This window comes from Sodiomyces alkalinus (genome assembly GCF_003711515.1).
Source record: "Sodiomyces alkalinus F11 unplaced genomic scaffold SODALscaffold_5, whole genome shotgun sequence".
NCBI classification, from domain to species: Eukaryota; Fungi; Ascomycota; class Sordariomycetes; order Glomerellales; family Plectosphaerellaceae; genus Sodiomyces; species Sodiomyces alkalinus.
Genome location: NW_021167083.1, coordinates 880481 through 896884, shown reverse-complemented (window position 1 = coordinate 896884; position 16404 = coordinate 880481). Strand labels below are relative to the sequence as shown.

Genomic DNA, 16404 nt, shown 5'->3' with positions numbered 1-16404 from the left:
TAAAAAGAACTACTGGTCCGTGAAGCATTCGCTTTCTATGTCCCCTCGTACAGGGATAACTTCATCCAGAAGAGATGCGAAATGAATGCCCTAGGTGGAAGGAAAGACGAACTCCTCTAATAATTAGCAATGGGCACATTTGCGCATTGTTGTGGCATCAACATGGGTTTGACGCAGACGCAGGGCATTCCGTGCAGGCGACAACCACCAATGGATATTTTCAGAAACACGCGGAAGCAAACGAGTGCATCCGCACTGCCTGGCTTTGGATGATGCCTACCGTCACCAGACCAATAACTTCCGGATTCGAGCCTTGAACGTTTCGATAAGAGCACCCATGCCACTTTCGACCTGGAACGTCTACGTTGTAATTACGTCCATGTTAGGGATCATCGGCATATTCACTCCCGCGCTTGCTTTATCCTTCTGCGGTATTTTAGTTGTCGTGGTTTGGAAATGCCAGAGTTTTCAGAGGTTCTGTAGCATCGCATCTATTTCGTTTGTCATTTGCATTGACACGCATGGTATGAGGACGTCCAAGACAAGGTGCCAATGTACTTGGTATGCTGCACTTGGTCTCGCAAGTCTCGAAATCAGCGTTGCGAGACGGAGAAGCCCTGAGGGGAGGAGCCTTCGGTACATCTTCATATGATCCCCAGCCAGCCCCCCTAAGAAAACGAAGTACGGTACGAAGTACATAAGGTAGAATAAAGAAAGCCTGGAACCCCTGACAACTCCACTCCCTGACTATCTCATTTCCGGGAGTCCAACTACACGTGTAGAATACAACGTACTCGTCCACCGCTAGTTCATGTGTGTCTCCTACCTTACCTAATACCTACCGTTGTATGTCGATGTACTTAAAATCTGGTCGCCATGGTCGGCGCGTGGTCTGCAGACTTTTCTATGCCAACCGCACTAGAGACAATTTTCCTGTCGTCGTCCCATGTCAGATGCAAGATGCGTGTCGGGCGCCCACCTTCCACCAGACGGCCTCGGTAGTGGTAGTTTACCGATCCCCGATGCTCATTTTAGGGGCGTCAAGCGAGTCAGATTGGCGGCCCGTGGCAAGGAGCTTCGTGGGTTAGTCCGGTTGCCAAGAAATCCAGGAATCTGCACGTTCCAAGGAAAACTGGTATCGTGAGATAGCCCGAACCACATGACTCGTGGACCGCGGCCTACGACAGACAGTACGAAGTACTTGGCGGAATGCGCCGTTGAAATGGTGGGTGGTGTCGAGATTCGTAGTCCACGGAGCAATGTGGTTTGCGGATGTTCCTTCCACTTTCATCCCACGCCGGACCCGGATCAGTAAGAACATAGCCGCCAACTGACTAGGTACGGAGTAATATGTTACTGATACGTTGGCGATCGGATCGAATGGGCGCCGCACGATGAGCCGAAATCCTCATGGCATCAGAACGGTGGACCCTGTTTCCCGCGTCGGTTTGAAAATGCTTTGTACCTAGGTACGAACCACAATGTGCGCATGTTGTACCTGCCAACCGCATCCAGCTTTCTTGAGTACATATTCCCTTTAGGCATAGGTACATAAAAGTAGGGTGGTGCGAAATGACGTCTCAACTACCTATGTGATGTTCCCGGTACCCCTGTGTAATGATCACTTTGTACACAACTGTCAGGTTCGACTCAAAGCTGTGTATAACTGGCTACCTTATTCGTAAAAGTAGGTAGGTAAACGAGGAATACAAGACTCGGGAACAATAAGTGCTTACCTACACATTCTATAACGCAAGGCCTTGTTTAAAATTTTTAGACATACGACGTTGCACAACATGCCCTTCATTTGGGCTTTCAGTAAGTTGAGTTGTTCAACGATGGGAACACAACGCACAACGCACGTTGTACTACGACTCCTTGAATAGCATACCCCTCGATATCCCGACTAGAAGAGCCGACATAAATATATGCCAAGCCTGGCGACCGGTTCGCCTTTCCTCAGGGAGCAATTCCCGCCCATGGAGAAATTATTTGTTACGATCCAGGTTTTGGCACGGAGAAATACAACGTAGACGAAATCGGGCTTAGTCGTACATATACCCGGGGGACACGCTTTCATCTGACAACGGCGCGTATTCGCCCATTCCGTCACACGATGATGATGTCATATCCCAGCATTCTCGGTTGTCTCCGAAAATCTCCTTACATCGAATGCACAACGGTTGCAGTACTGTATTTCGCCAGAAGACGCGGTGAACGAGAGTACGAAATAGGCATTTCGTACGAATATGCGCACGAAGTACAGCATGGAAAAAAACCGCGAGGGACAGGGGAGCCTCCATCCGACCGAGTTAGACGCCAGGCGGTTTCGAGAGGTGATCGGGCCACCGGACTTGGCATCTTCCTCGGTCGTAGTTCGGAGGGGATCCCCTGCCTAAATGCCCAGTCATGTCTGAGATGGCACTGTTCCCGGCTGCTCCGAACGTCAGTCGTATACCGTGTGTAGGAGCCGAGCCTCCGCCAAGTACAACGTGACTGGGCACGCACAGGATGACCTACGTGGTTCTTGTGAACATGCCTAGGTGATAAATGAGCTTGAGCACGACAATACAGGAGGTGATTTGCTGGGACGAACTTTGCTGGACATCTTATATGGCCATAGCTTCATGTCGTGGACAAAAAAGCTTCCATGCGTGGGCCTTCTCGAAAGAATAAAATGGAGACCATGACCCCCAAAGTTTCCGCAAGAAGGGTTTGATGGACCCTCTCGCCAGACACGCCGACAAGCCCCTCCCCCCGCCAGGGACCGAGGATGCAGGGGATCTAGGGATGCTGAGCTAACTCCAACGCCAACGTCCCACCGCCACCGCGAGGGCGACGGTTGGTCTGTATGCAAGAAATGGGCGGGAGGGGGCCACAGCTTGCAGCGGTTCAACGCCACTGACAAACAGGGATATGCAACGTAAAAGGGGTGAGCGACTACGGAGTACGAAATACATACCTACAGCGTACTCCGGACAATGCTTACTCGGTGAAGACAGCAGCGTGTTTCGTTATTGAGCATGTATTGTCGTCACGATGTCCTGTGTACTTCGCTCAATAGATGGAGACGAATTCGCTGCTCGAGAATCCGTTCACCACAGAAAGGAGGTAAGGAATATATCTCTCTATGAATGTTTCTAGAATAGACAATTACATGCATCGATCTTTTTCTGTCGCAGGATGTGAAGCAAGGTAAAGCTAGCCGTTATACGGAGCATCTCCGTGCGATTTTTAAGAGTCGAGACATGTAACATCTCCTTCATACAAAGAGCGAAACGAAGGGATGTGGGAAAGGAATAAAGCGAGTACCTCCGCGGTGACCAGGGGCTGTCTAAGGTACATTCAACGTGCATACGTTGACTCGAGGGATGCTGCATACAATAAATATCATTTCATTTCCCGCCGACTTTCGTACATAATGAAATTATTATGAAAGTATAGGGTACATCAAGGTGGCGTCGGCAAGGTATCAAAAGGCTTGGCCACACCTCCGGCATGCATGTACACTACCTAAGGTACATGAACTGAACCGTGACGATGAACCACGTGTACATACAGATATCGTGGGGCGAACTTTGGGCGCGTGTTACAATAGGACTGGTGGCTTTCTTAATACTCGAGGGTGATAATAAACATCTACAAGGGGTTTAAAGGTTAGCGCGCGTATAAACATATATAACCGGTTAAGGATAGTAGGAGATCCTTATAGAGTAGAAGTATATCTTAATATATAAAACCTATTACTCTTTATAAGTACTTATACTTATCTAAGACTACTATATCTCGCTGCCCTCCCTACTATCACTACTATAACTACTATTACTTTACTATCACTATCTATTACTCTAGGTAGTTAATAAGGTAGTAATAGCTCTGGTTCCTAGACTAGTCCTATAATTATCTTTAAGATCGTTATATATCTTCATACTATCTATATAAAATAGGTGGAAAACTACGGATCGGGGCTAATCTAATCTTTAAATAGCATATAGGGCGAATTCACGAGCTAACCTTTAAAGCCCTAGAGGAGGTATACTTCGAAAGAGCGATAAGGACTACCTATAAGTACTTGTTCAAAGACAATGCCCGAGGATCGAGTTTGTTCTGTTCCAGAGGAAACGTCTCATCCAATAGATCTATCCTTTCTGGTAGACGTCATCCACAAAATACTCCGTATTTTAGTCAATGTATTGTCGACATTGTCAGATCAACACCAATACCCCGTTAGCATTACACCTTGTCTTCGTCAAGGGCGTTTGCCAAGCACGGTTCGTTGCCTATTTGATAGCATAGCAGGTGAGAATCGTCAATGTAGGTTGCTAGGTACCTGTATGTGGGGGAACCGGGGATAGGAGGACAAAATGTAACACATCAGGAGTGCGTATCCGTGCATTCGACCTGTCCCTCACCACCTTGTTTACTTCGGAGTCATTCGTTCCCCTGTTCCCATCCCTCGCGACTTGGAAGTTAATTACCAAGCTCCCAATTATTAGGTAGTCTGTGGTTTGGCATACCTACAACTACATCACTTTGAGATCATCCATACAAATCGGCTTGGCTGCTATTCCTATTCGACTGCTTGGTCAGCGTTCTCTTACGTGGCTCCTACAGACAACCCATTGTAACTCTTACTCGGCAGATGGTAAGCGAAGGATTGTCTGTTGCGGCTCGAAAGTTCCTTTTCAATTCACAAGCAAATGGCTAAATAATAGCACCTCAAACCAGATGTTACGAAGCTACGGACGGAATCTGAGGATGCTTGGGCACAAACGCGTACTTTGTACCTAGATAGGGGTGAACCGTCCCGAGCACAATTCTCATGCCCAGCAGCCCGAGAGCGACCTTAAGGAATTGGCCTTAATTGGCTCCTGCTCCTGTGATACCAAGATACTGGCCTAGCAGATCCGCTAATGAACCACGAAGTTAATCTCTGATTTGGGAAAGGACAGACAAGTCGTCTCCCTGAATGATGTACGAAGGAAGAACGAATCCATAACCCAAGTACAAATTCTGGGCTTTATTACCTTATAAACTCCAGAGTCGTATACATAAGGTACATACATTTAGCAAGTCCGTCCCGCAATGATGCTGGCCAGACGCGGCAGCGGCTTGTGGGGGTTCTTGATGTATTTTGCCCGCTCTTTTTGTGAGACGGGGACCTGCCATCCAAGTTCTGAGACTTCCTACCGCTCAAGAGCATGCAATGATTCATCGTCCTCAACAAGCAACTCCCTGCCCGAAGTGATATCTCAGGCCCATGGACCCATCTACATACATACAGCTGTGTATTGGCATACGGGAAGTGGGCACGATTCGGAGCCGCTACGCGAACTCGGCGGTCATAACAAAAACGAGTCAATGCCGAGGGGGCTGACAAACTTCCACAACAAATGTGTACACGTAGAACTACGCCCTTAGAAACATCCAATAGTGCTCTTCTCTTGAACCGATATTATAATGAACTGGGGCATTGAGGGAGCCCAACTGTGTGTAGGGATTAATAATTATTCGTAAAATACACCGTAACGAGAATATATAATATAAGGTAGGTTAGGAAGATCGCCTCCGGCGCCAAAACGAAATTTCATCTTATAATTTTACGGACTAAGATTACAGGTGAGCTGCACATGACAGAAGGACGCCATTTAAGCCGGTGAACACGACTCGTGTGTTTCGGACTAGGTACCGTTTTAAGAAGGTACACGAGTACGTTCTTTTTACTGGCTGATTCAGATTACCCGCGCGTGGCGGTAACAGGACAGACTGAGTGGTAAGGACCTACGAAGTACGAAATAATTAGTATATGTATTTGTTTAATCTGTATTTGCTTATACGGCCTTCTGCTCTGCTGGAATGACAAGCAACAAGTGTCTAGAACAAGACTTCATCATGCCGTCGCTAATATCATAAGGGCCCCTATCACAACCTGGGATAGAATATAACACCGGCGTAAATCGATACATACGACTTAACTATAACGTACGACCTGAGCTACTTACCGACATATGTACCTGCCCAAGCAGTCTAGGAAGGCGGTAATGGTATGATACTCTAATGAGCGAACTGACCGTTATCCCCTAAGATCTAATAGGAAGGTTAGGTTATACTAAGGAAAACGGCAGCAATACGATATCCATTTCATTCAGTTATTAAGGGAATAGGAGGGAAGAAAACCATCACCGCTTTTGCTTTTATACCTAATAATAAAGGCATGGAGTACCTAATAGTATCTAATACAGTACCTAATAAAGAACAAGATATGTATTTTCTTTGAATGTGTTTCGAATAGTACCTACCTTAGGTACCTTAGTAATAAGGAAAGAAATAGGTATCCTTGAGTAGAAGTTACCTGGTTTCAAGTAGAAGTTACCTGGTTTCAAACGGTACCTATTTCCCTCGGGGATCACGCTCTCTAGTGTCTCCCTCTTCCTAAGGTACCTAATCTCCCTCCCTCTCTCCCTCGCAGCTTATTACCTTAGTATTCCTATCCCTCCTTATCTTCTGTTCTGCCCTCACAACCTCTGCTGTCTAGCATATATCCGCCTCGGGCGAAAAGCCAAGCTATATTCCCGCCATCACTTATCTCCGATCTGACTCGTTTATAGGTGACAATAACTTTTAGATCAGGATAGGTAAATTCCTCCACTTCTACCCGGTGCGAACCCAACAACACACACCACATAGTAAAAAGAACAAAGGAAGGAAGCAACAACGTTGTAATTAACCGGGACTTGGACGGAAAGGCAAGAACTGCCATCGCATCTTCCTAGGCCGGCATCCAACTTTGGATTGAAAGCGGCTGTTCCGAAAAAAATTCTTCATTTTTTCCCTTTATCTCTACCCGCCATAACACACTCATACACACCTGCGCTATTCCACTCCTGGAATTTTCTTGGTGCCGGCATCGGCACCAAATCCCAGAAAGTATCCTCTACCTTCCATTTGAGCGAACTCTGGTACAAACATAAGGAGTCAGTCTTGAACCTTGTCACTATCAAGGTCACTAACGCACGAGCTGACTTGCGTGCACCATAAGTAGGCCACGGTCTCCACTCCTTCCTGCCCCCTCCACTTTGTCCCTTTACCTCCACCCGCTACCCACCGAACCCGACCCCCCAAAAAAATTTCGGATCTCGACTCCAAAACGGTTTCTTTGCGCACGACGCATTTTCATCGCTGCTTGGTATCCTTCTTTCTACTCGACTGATTCTGATCCTACATACTCAGCTCTTTAGTTGAGTTCCTTCCTCTAACTGCACCGCATCTGGCATTTCCCCTCCTTTTTTTCTTCTTTTTTATCTTCTTCTCCGTCAAACAAGGACACGCCCTCGTCGTTCCTGAAAGGTCGCTGCCATCTCCAAAGAAGCAAGAAAAGGCAAAACATCTAAAAAGGATCCCCAGCCCCATTCTGCTCCACTCCAACCCTCCAAGAAAAAAAAAACCTTGACCAAACGGGATCAAAGTTGGAGCTCACCCACAAAAGCCCACTTGCTCTCCAACACCAAAGCAAAACATCCCGCACACACGCGTCGTACATCCATCTGATACGCCCTTCCCGCTCAGATCGGACTCGACTACACGGGCACTTGTCGCTGCGTGCTTGTGTCCCCATCCCCCCCCCCCCCCCCCCCCCCCCCTCCCCCAATTCAAGGATATCGGGACTTCGACTGGTCTTTATTCTTGCTCCACGCGACCTGATTGCATTCATCCATCCCACTTTGGAGCTCCATCGCCAGACGGTAACCGAGTCCACCCAGGAACGCGTTTTACCTCTTACCTCGCCATTCCCAGACATCTAGCATTGACTAGGAAAACTTCCGAGAAAATATGGACGCGTCACAGTACCCGACCAATGGGTTAAACTCGAATACACAATCGTACCCATCTCCACCTTCTGGAATTACGCCTCATCAACTTTCTCAACATAACTCGCAACAAAACTCTCCTATTCCCCAAAACCACGCTCTGCCACCTTTGCAGCCCCAGTCGGCCGCCATGAATCAAATGTATGGCAGCAACCCGCACACGCCCCGCACGCCGGCGACGCCCAATACGCCCAACTCTAACGGGGGTAACAACCCGGCGGGCATGGCGAACTATGCTACCACGGGCCCTCAAGGTGGCCGCGGTACGACGTACCAAATGCCTGGCAACTACGCCCCGCAACCTCAGGGTTATCCTACCACCTCCGGCATGATCTCTCAGGCGACATTGGCGCCCTCTCACCCTCAGCCCATCGCACCCGCTCCTGCTGGAGCTCGGGTCCCCCCCAACCTCCGTCCGATGCCGCCAGGGGGTGTTATGCCCCAGCCCGGCGTCCAATCTCCTTACGGACCCGGTCCTATGATGCAACAACCTCTCCCGGATGGTGACCAGCCCACCCACGTTGTCGGCTCCCAAGGTCGCCGCGGTATTCTGCCGAGTGCCCCCGGTCGTCCTGCTGCCCCTCAAGCCGGCACTGGAGCAGCGAAGAATACTGTTATCCCCGTCAAGGATGCGGACGGCAAGTTCCCTTGCCCTCACTGCACCAAGACGTATCTGCATGCGAAGCACCTGAAGCGGCACCTGCTGCGACGTGAGTATTTGCCCTTGAATATCACGCGGTTATCCCGCCGTCTGAATGGTCTTTGCGGCTAACTGTGACGCGTTTAGACACCGGCGACCGCCCCTACATGTGTGTTTTGTGTCGTGATACGTTCTCGCGAAGTGATATCCTTAAGCGTCACTTCCAGAAGTGCTCCATTCGTCGTGGTAACCCTACCGGTGCCAGCCACCTGTCGCATCCGCAGGCCCATGTCAAGAAGAATGCTGCCGCTCAGCAGAAAGCTGCGCTCGGTCAGGAGGGCGGTGATCTCAATCACCTTAACACCCTGAACAACATGCCCACGGATGGCATGGTCCAGCCCTTTGGCATGATGCCACAAGTCGCCGACGGCATGAACAATATGCAAAACGACCAAAACCAAATGTCACGATCCAGCAGTCTTGCCCGACTGGACAATGGCAACAACCAGGATAGACGCGGTATGCCAGGATCTGTCATGGGAACGAACGGTCGGGGTGGCAACTTTGAGCAGGCGCCGTATAACGGAGACGTCAACAATACCATGCCGTCCAACATGAACCAGCAGATGCCCAACTACAACATGCCTCCGAACCAGAACCCCATGCCCATGTATGGCAACTCTAACCCGAACCAACAGTCGGGTCTTGACTGGGGCCAGATGTTCCCTTCGGGTAGGCAAACCCCCTTTATCCGAAATCCTTCATGCTTCTTCTCACTAACGGCATTCAGACGCAGATCGCAACCCAGCAAGAGCCTAATCTCCGATGCCCACAGAACCCAGGGGAACCCCGCTGCTAACCGATGAATTTGTCGTGTACACGATACTATCGCTGGCAGCCAAGTCTCTTCTCCGACTGCAGATTCGTCACTGTGGGGCTTCTCCTCCGCGGGAAGAAGTATGGCTTTGTCCGCGAGACATGCCATGTTTCGCGCATGACATCATATCACAGCGAGGACTCCCTGGTGAAGTACCAGCATACCCGCTCTTGTATCTCTTCATTTGGCGTTCATCTGCCATTGGACGATACTTTGGGTCATTGGTACAGTCGTCTTGAACCTCTCTTTGATGTTTGGATTGCCTGTACTCCGGGGCAGTTGTGCAGGAGACGATAAGGACTGGTGGTTGTCTTATGCGAGTGCTCCATTCAAATACTTCACATCGGTGCTTACATCGAGAGATGACATTTTCGTTATTCCGGTGGGAACGGAAGTCTGCGGACTATTGGAATGAAGGGTCTCCTGGTACATATCGATCGTCACGAATATCCTTCCTCTCGACTGGATGCTGCAGTTTCTACAGAGCCAGTGGGACCCAGTGGGTGTGCTGTTACGAATTTCGTCTGGTAACAACAACTTGCATGGGGGAGGGCATCCGATATTGGTTCTCTGAAGATATCACTTGGCTTTCGGTGCTTCGCATCAGTCTTTGGCGAGTCGCTGCAGTTTTCTCCAAGGTGGATGGATACTTCAACCCTCGAACCCATTCTTTGGGACAGCATAAGCCGTGCAGACCACCTCCGACAGTTAAGGGAAGGAAACACGGGGAACACCTAGGTTCATAGCGGCATCGGCGCAGGGCGGTACATTTCGATCAAGGGCATGGTTCACGTATGTGCATGTTGATGGCGTTACTTTTTTCTGCTCATTTTGTGTTTTGTCTTCTTGACTTCTCTATTTGTTATTGCTTTACACACTTCCCCCTCTTCCCGATGTGGCATTTTATTTCCTTTTGATCCGTGTGCCTGGCTGGTCCTTGACCAGTAATGGCGACGCGGCTGGAGTCAACTGCCATACATCAAAAAAAGAAAAGCCGGATTCGCGGTGGGTTGTTCTGATGTGCATTTCCCCGAGGATGATCCCTATGCAATAACCATAGAGCGGGTGTGGAGTTGGCTGCATTAGACTTTGATCAGATAGAGACGGAAATGAGCCGGTGGACGGCTGTGACGGAGGGTCTGGGTAAACGATCATGACGCTAGGAAATATTTCGCATTATGCTACTTGGACGCGTCTCTATACCACCAGATTGGCCTTTTAGGGCCTTGTATAGGAAATTTAAATCGGTGCCTGTAGCATGGCGTAGCCTTTTACATCTATTTCTCTTTGCTCTTGTTATCTCAAATGCCTCCTATCCCGACGTTGACATAGCCAGGGCAATATATTACAGTGCAACAATGTCAGGATAAATTTCGGGATGTACTGTGAATCGACAATCAGCATGTTCATTCTACTCTCACGCTGACATTGTAGAGCCTGATAGTCTTGTTCCTTGTTTGGATAGGACATATGTAGTATATATTATATATATATAGAGAGAGAGAGAGAGAGAGAGAGAGAGACAGGTAAGTAACTGGGAGGCGAGAATACGATAAAGACGCGCTGAGTATATACAACGGATTTTCTTGTTTGTTTGTTTGTTTGATTTATTAGAAGTGTGCTAAGAAGCTAACTAGGCTGCATCTCCGTTGCCATCCGAAGAAGCCGAGACTTTGTATAAGAGTAAATTGTTTCTTGTCCGGCGTCTTCAGCGTCCGCCCTCAGGCCTGTCCACGACGGAGATGCGCGGGATGAGGCGCTCCACGACGGCCTTGTCCTCTTCGGGGGGCTGGTACTTCTCCTCTGCGCGGTCGGAGAGCCAAAGGCCGACGGCACCCCAGCCGGTGATGCCGAGGCCGACGGTGATGCGGGCTTTGGGGGAGAGGTTCTTGTAGGCTCTGTCGTGATGGTGAAATGCGTGTGGTTGAGCGGTGGTCAGGGACTTTTTTCTTCTTTTCTTTCAACACGGTAAGGGGTGGGTGGTGTAAAGGATTATCATTGTTGTTTGCGAGGAGTGAGGAAGGGGATATAGTACCTGAACATGTTCCCCGATCAACTCGTGTCGAGTGGTGCGTGAGAAGTGATCGCCGGAGGGATACCGAGAGCAGGGAGACAGGATCACGCCAATGGAGTTTCCAATGGGGTTTCAATCACGATAGCCGGATATGGAGAACGACTCCGGATCGTTGGCCGGCGATGACGGGATACAATGGATAGCTCGGGTGAGGTGGTGAGTGAGAGTACTCCGTAGCTTAATCGGAAGGGAGGGTGAAGTTGAGCTAAACTGAGGAGGTGGTTAGTAAGACACGACTTTCACTCTTCTGTTAATATGAAGGAGACGGCTACTACCGGAGAAATAGCCTTGAAGGGGGGGGGATAGTGGAGTGGTATACCACCTGGACTAACCTCTTTTCTAATCCCTAAGAGGTCGTAGGTTCGAATCCTGCTCCCCCCTAACCTATTTTCGGATAGGTACGTACCTCAGGCAAAGGGGGCTGGTAGTGGCCCCTAAACCCCTGCTAAGTAGATAACCGATAGCCTGGGCACCTATCCTTATCGAGACAGCAGAATAGCCTAAAAAGGAAGGGGATTCCTTACTAAGCTACCACCGGCATAGGGTTATCATAAAGGGGGGAAAAAGGGTATAGGGGGCTAACCGGGTGCTCTTAGGTTTTTATCCGTAAGGTTTTTCCTAGGAGGAGATTTACTGAAGTGAAGGGGTTAGCGTATATGGCATTTCTTAGTAAATACTACTACGCACTTTCCCTATCCCGAAAGTGGTAGTAGCGTGTCTTATACCTAGTTTGTACCTTTCGGTACCTCCGAATAGTCTGTTATAACTTTAGGGTTGTATACGGACTTTAATAACCCTGAATTAAAAAAAAAAAAAAAAAAAAAAAAAAAAAGCCTTAAAGGGCGGTTCGGCGAGTGCTCCCGAACACAAATTAGGACAACTGATACGATAGGCAGCTGAAGGTCTTGATCTCGGTTATGAGAGATTCTTTCCTCTTGTTTGGGATATATTATTAGCGCTCCGTTAAGGTAATAAGAATATACTACAATACAGTCTTATAGGGTATAATGATTTAACTAATAAGGCGGTAAGATATAAATCCGTATATACTCGCCGCTTAGGAAGTAACTAAACTCGAATTATATATATAAGTATATACGAATAGATAGTAAGGATATAAGGCGTGAGTTTCTTTGTAATTGGATTTAATATATCAGAGTATAAATAAGGTACGCGGAATTATATATATATTTATCTAAGTAAAGTTCGTGGTACTTTACGGGGATATCTAACTATTCGGAAAATATAGGGAAATAAGTATAGATATATAGGAAAAAGGTACCCTATACGTCTACCATAGTATCACACCTCGATACGGTGGCTGTGGGTATCTGATATAATAAGAGTCCAATGATCGTTCGTTCACTAACTAATACGGGGCATGCAGAGGACCTTTATCTCGGGTGTTTCCTCTGTAAAGGCTGGGTATGATTTTTGAAGAATACGAAGCACGGGAGTCTAACAGAAGGGCCGCAGGGAAAGATGGACCCGGCTTCTTCGCTGACGTGGGCCCCAGAATCAGTGGTTTCAAGGGGCATCGCAGCTCATCGTCGCTATGCGTGCGTTAATGGCGACGAAGGAGCGAGGCCCAAGTCTTGGCGTTGAGGTCCAACTTACAAGTTGCCGCCAAGTCTTCCCTTTTTCATATTCTTACGTGCATCTCAATCTCACGTTCAGAAGGCGAACAGCGAGCAAGTTGAACATTATAGGTGGTACGGACCCGTTTGCGGGGGAGAACCATTATTAACCTCACTGCTGGAACCTCTTACTTTGTGACTTGTGCGGAGTAATTACCTACAGCGACGGGGGTCATCACGGACCACATCTATCCGTAGTTCAAGCATCTTAGCACAGACAGTCAGGGGACGGCGAAGAGGAGAAAAGTACATGGATGTAAGAGGCAAGGGCATGAAGTATTCCTGAAGTACTACTGACCGACTACCTTACGGACTACGGAGAGAAGAAATAAGAAATACGAATTATTACTTCGTCTTTCCTTCTCTCCCCGGATCGCACCTTCATTCTGCGCATCCTTGCTTTTTTCTTCTTCTTTTTTTCTTCTTCTATGGGCATGGTGATGTCTTCTGAGTGTCACACCCACACATCACTGATGTCTTAATCAGCCTCGGTCAAGTCACCACATCTCACTCTTTCCCACCACCTTTGCTCATCATTGCCATTGCCTATCTACTACAGCTTCACCTCTTCTCACCTCCCAACCCCTACCCTCGACGTCAGTTTCGACTCGAAGAAAAAGACCGCCTTTGACCTGCTGACGTCCCCGATCATATCGTCTTCATCAGTGTCAGTCCATCCATCATGGCTCTCCCGTACGAACTTGTGGATCTCATCTTCTCCCATGTCGACTCGCCTGCCGATATGAAGAGCCTCCGTCTTGCGTGCTATGCCTACTCCCGTATCGGTCTTCCGCACATTTTCAGCCCTCATTTCAAGTGTCTTCCCTGGAGGAATGATGTCTGGCGCCTGTGGCACATTTCCGCTCACCCTCACCTCCGCCACCTTATCAAGACAGTCACATTCAACCTCTCCGACTTGGACGAGGACGACGCCCGTCGTTCTTGCTTCTTTGATCACTGGGCCACGGAACCGGAGGACCGCGACATGGTCCTCCTGCAGAGCGCCTGGGTCGAGTTTCACGTGAACAAGGCGTCCCGCATTGCCACGCCCAAACTCGAGTCCCAAGGCAAGCTCTTAGCCGCTACACTCGGCGACCTCCCTTGCCTGGAGAGTGTCAAGATTGCCTACAACGAGTGCCCCTACGAGGGGCGCGTCCTGGCCCGCACCTTCGAACGCCTCGAGGCCCGGAAGTTGGTCATACCGCAGGCCACCCGGACCTTCGAAGTCCTAGGCCGCGCCTTGTCTCGCTGCCGGAATCTCCGCAGCGTCACCATCGACCGCTTCCCCGTCGCCATGGCCTGGACCAGCGAACCCGCCCTGAAAGAGCTGCTCCCCTGGACCCAGACCCAGCGCGCCGAGAATAACAACAACTGGGCCGCCTTCGCCCGCTCTCTCGACCGGCGCCTCGCGCGGCTGACCATCTCGCTGGACTGCACTTCCTCCACCCGGGTCCTCCCGGCCGCCGCCCGCTTCTGCGACGACGCCGTCCGCGCCGCCGCCGCCCTGGTGACCTGCAGCGCCGCCAGCCTCACGCACCTGGCCATCACGAAGCATTCGTACGACGAAGCCGACTTGGACTCGGACAACACCGCCAACGACCTGCTCAACAACCCCCTCTTCCGGACCTACTACCCGCGCCTCGCCGATCTCGAGCTCCAGGGGTTCGTCGTGGGCTGTGACGAACTGTTGGCGTTCCTGGGCGAACATGCGGCCACCTTGCGCCGTCTGAGCCTGGGCGGACAGGGTCCCACGGACGCCGGCGGCGATTCGGCGTCGATATCGGAAGCGGGGCTTACCCTGCGGTTCGGCACGTGGAGAGAATTCTTCACCGGGCTGCGAGGCTTGTTGCCGAATCTGGAGAGCCTGCGCTTTCGGGGTTTCTTCACACAGTCGCAACCATCCTCCACCGGCGTCGGAGGCCCTGGCGGTGGCGGGTTTTCTGGCGAGACGTACTACTTGACACCGCTTGGCGATTTCGCAGACGACCTTGTTGGTGAGCTGGAGGGTCTGGAGTGGGGGTTCAATGTCCCTCTGGTCAGGATTCTCGATGGCGCCGTCTTTGAGCGCTTCGTGCTAGAGGGTGGTGAATATCCGGGCACATGAAACGGCTTTTCTGGGGCCTGAAACTTGTGTGTTGTCCGAGGCAAGCCTGTCTTCAGAGGGAAGCCAGAGAACTCGCGGTTCTCGAATGCCAGTTCCGGGACAACCTTTTGTCTCGTCCGCATAGTATGCGCAAAACAACGGTCTCCCAAGCCGAAAACTGCTTGGCACGTGGCACCTAAACTAGTAACCGACGCTCGAGAGAAGCACATGCGAAAGGGATCATCGCCGTTGGCACCCGGTCCATGCATCACACCAGCAACTACCCCACAACCGCATGCGAACAGAAACGCGTTGGTGTGCTTGGTATCAAATTCCATATCACGCCCCAAGAGATGTTGCAGTCTTATTTATGCCACACAACAGACCCACTGAACAACCGCTGAGCGTGTGCCTTGATCACCGTGTCGGCAGATCTGTTCGAGTCCTGAGTTATCGAGCCGCAAATTGCTTTGGGCGATTGCAGGCTCGTGAAGACGCTGGCTGGAACAGCATATGAGAGACATATGACAGTGTGGTATGAGTGGCCTTGATTTCATCATGCCCATGCATCTCACGTCATGTGGTCGATCTACCAGAGAGGCATGTGGTGTGTCTATAATGTTAGACTGTTTCCTCCTCCTCTTACCGTACATACATCCGTTGATGAATAGTCGGGACGTGTTATTCTACACCGGGAGCGACAGGCGATGGTGGATGGGGAGGTCTTTATGCTGATATGTTGGACCTCTTGCACCAAGGCCTCCTTTGTGTATAGGTATATTGGGATCAAAGGCACATTAACGAGGAATCACGGCGAGTTTGGAAACCTACAAAACGCAAAGATGAGGACAGGAAAAGAGAAATAATAGAATTCATCCGACGGCCATCTAAGGTACTCAGTATCATCAGACCATCCCCAAGCCAGCCACACCTTTACTATGCGTTTCGTTTTGGGATCCTCTACGGGACCTTTCCCGAACCAACCAAACACGCGAGGGAAGACCAAGAAGAAAGCCGATCCGATCGATGCCCCAGGAAAACCCCCAGTAGAGGTTAAAAGGAAAAAAGTACAGGCGAGGAACGATAAAAGTGTCGAAGAAGCAAAAGCGAAGTGAGAAGTACAGGGAAAATAAAAGCGAGAACGGCGCTGTACGCTGCAGTTGGCACTTTGGTCGTGGTTTCTTGTCACCAGCGATTACCCCGTTGCGCAAACAACCCAACCCCC

General features: G+C 49.8%; 4 protein-coding genes and 1 non-coding gene across 5 annotated transcripts; 4 read left to right on the top strand and 1 right to left on the bottom strand.

Moving 5' to 3' along the window:
* Nucleotides 1-129: 129 nt before the first annotated feature.
* Nucleotides 130-652, top strand: SODALDRAFT_359706 (hypothetical protein; the record flags this gene model as incomplete). The annotated part of the gene is made up of 3 exons (XM_028614198.1): nucleotides 130-191; nucleotides 238-546; nucleotides 586-652. 3 exons carry the CDS (start codon nucleotides 130-132, stop codon nucleotides 650-652), a joined length of 438 nt encoding a protein of 145 aa, XP_028466409.1.
* Nucleotides 653-7830: 7178 nt separating this feature from the next.
* Nucleotides 7831-9374, top strand: SODALDRAFT_277663 (hypothetical protein; the record flags this gene model as incomplete). Its single annotated transcript, XM_028608081.1, has 2 exons — nucleotides 7831-8578; nucleotides 8656-9374. 2 exons carry the CDS (start codon nucleotides 7831-7833, stop codon nucleotides 9372-9374), a joined length of 1467 nt encoding a protein of 488 aa, XP_028466408.1.
* Nucleotides 9375-10951: 1577 nt separating this feature from the next.
* Nucleotides 10952-11523, bottom strand: SODALDRAFT_333208 (hypothetical protein). Its single transcript, XM_028611908.1, has 2 exons — nucleotides 11421-11523; nucleotides 10952-11283 (listed from the first exon to the last, which is right to left on the bottom strand). Exons 1-2 carry the CDS (start codon nucleotides 11426-11428, stop codon nucleotides 11094-11096), a joined length of 198 nt encoding a protein of 65 aa, XP_028466407.1. The 5' UTR covers nucleotides 11429-11523; the 3' UTR covers nucleotides 10952-11093.
* A 232-nt stretch (nucleotides 11524-11755) lies between these two features.
* SODALDRAFT_t123 lies at nucleotides 11756-11840 on the top strand. The gene has a single exon. It is a non-coding gene; the product is annotated as a tRNA-Val (tRNA).
* Nucleotides 11841-12941: 1101 nt separating this feature from the next.
* Nucleotides 12942-15696, top strand: SODALDRAFT_359701 (hypothetical protein; the record flags this gene model as incomplete). The annotated part of the gene is made up of 6 exons (XM_028614197.1): nucleotides 12942-13018; nucleotides 13583-13696; nucleotides 13763-15180; nucleotides 15246-15368; nucleotides 15417-15534; nucleotides 15564-15696. 6 exons carry the CDS (start codon nucleotides 12942-12944, stop codon nucleotides 15694-15696), a joined length of 1983 nt encoding a protein of 660 aa, XP_028466406.1.
* Between the last annotated feature and the right edge of the window lie 708 nt (nucleotides 15697-16404).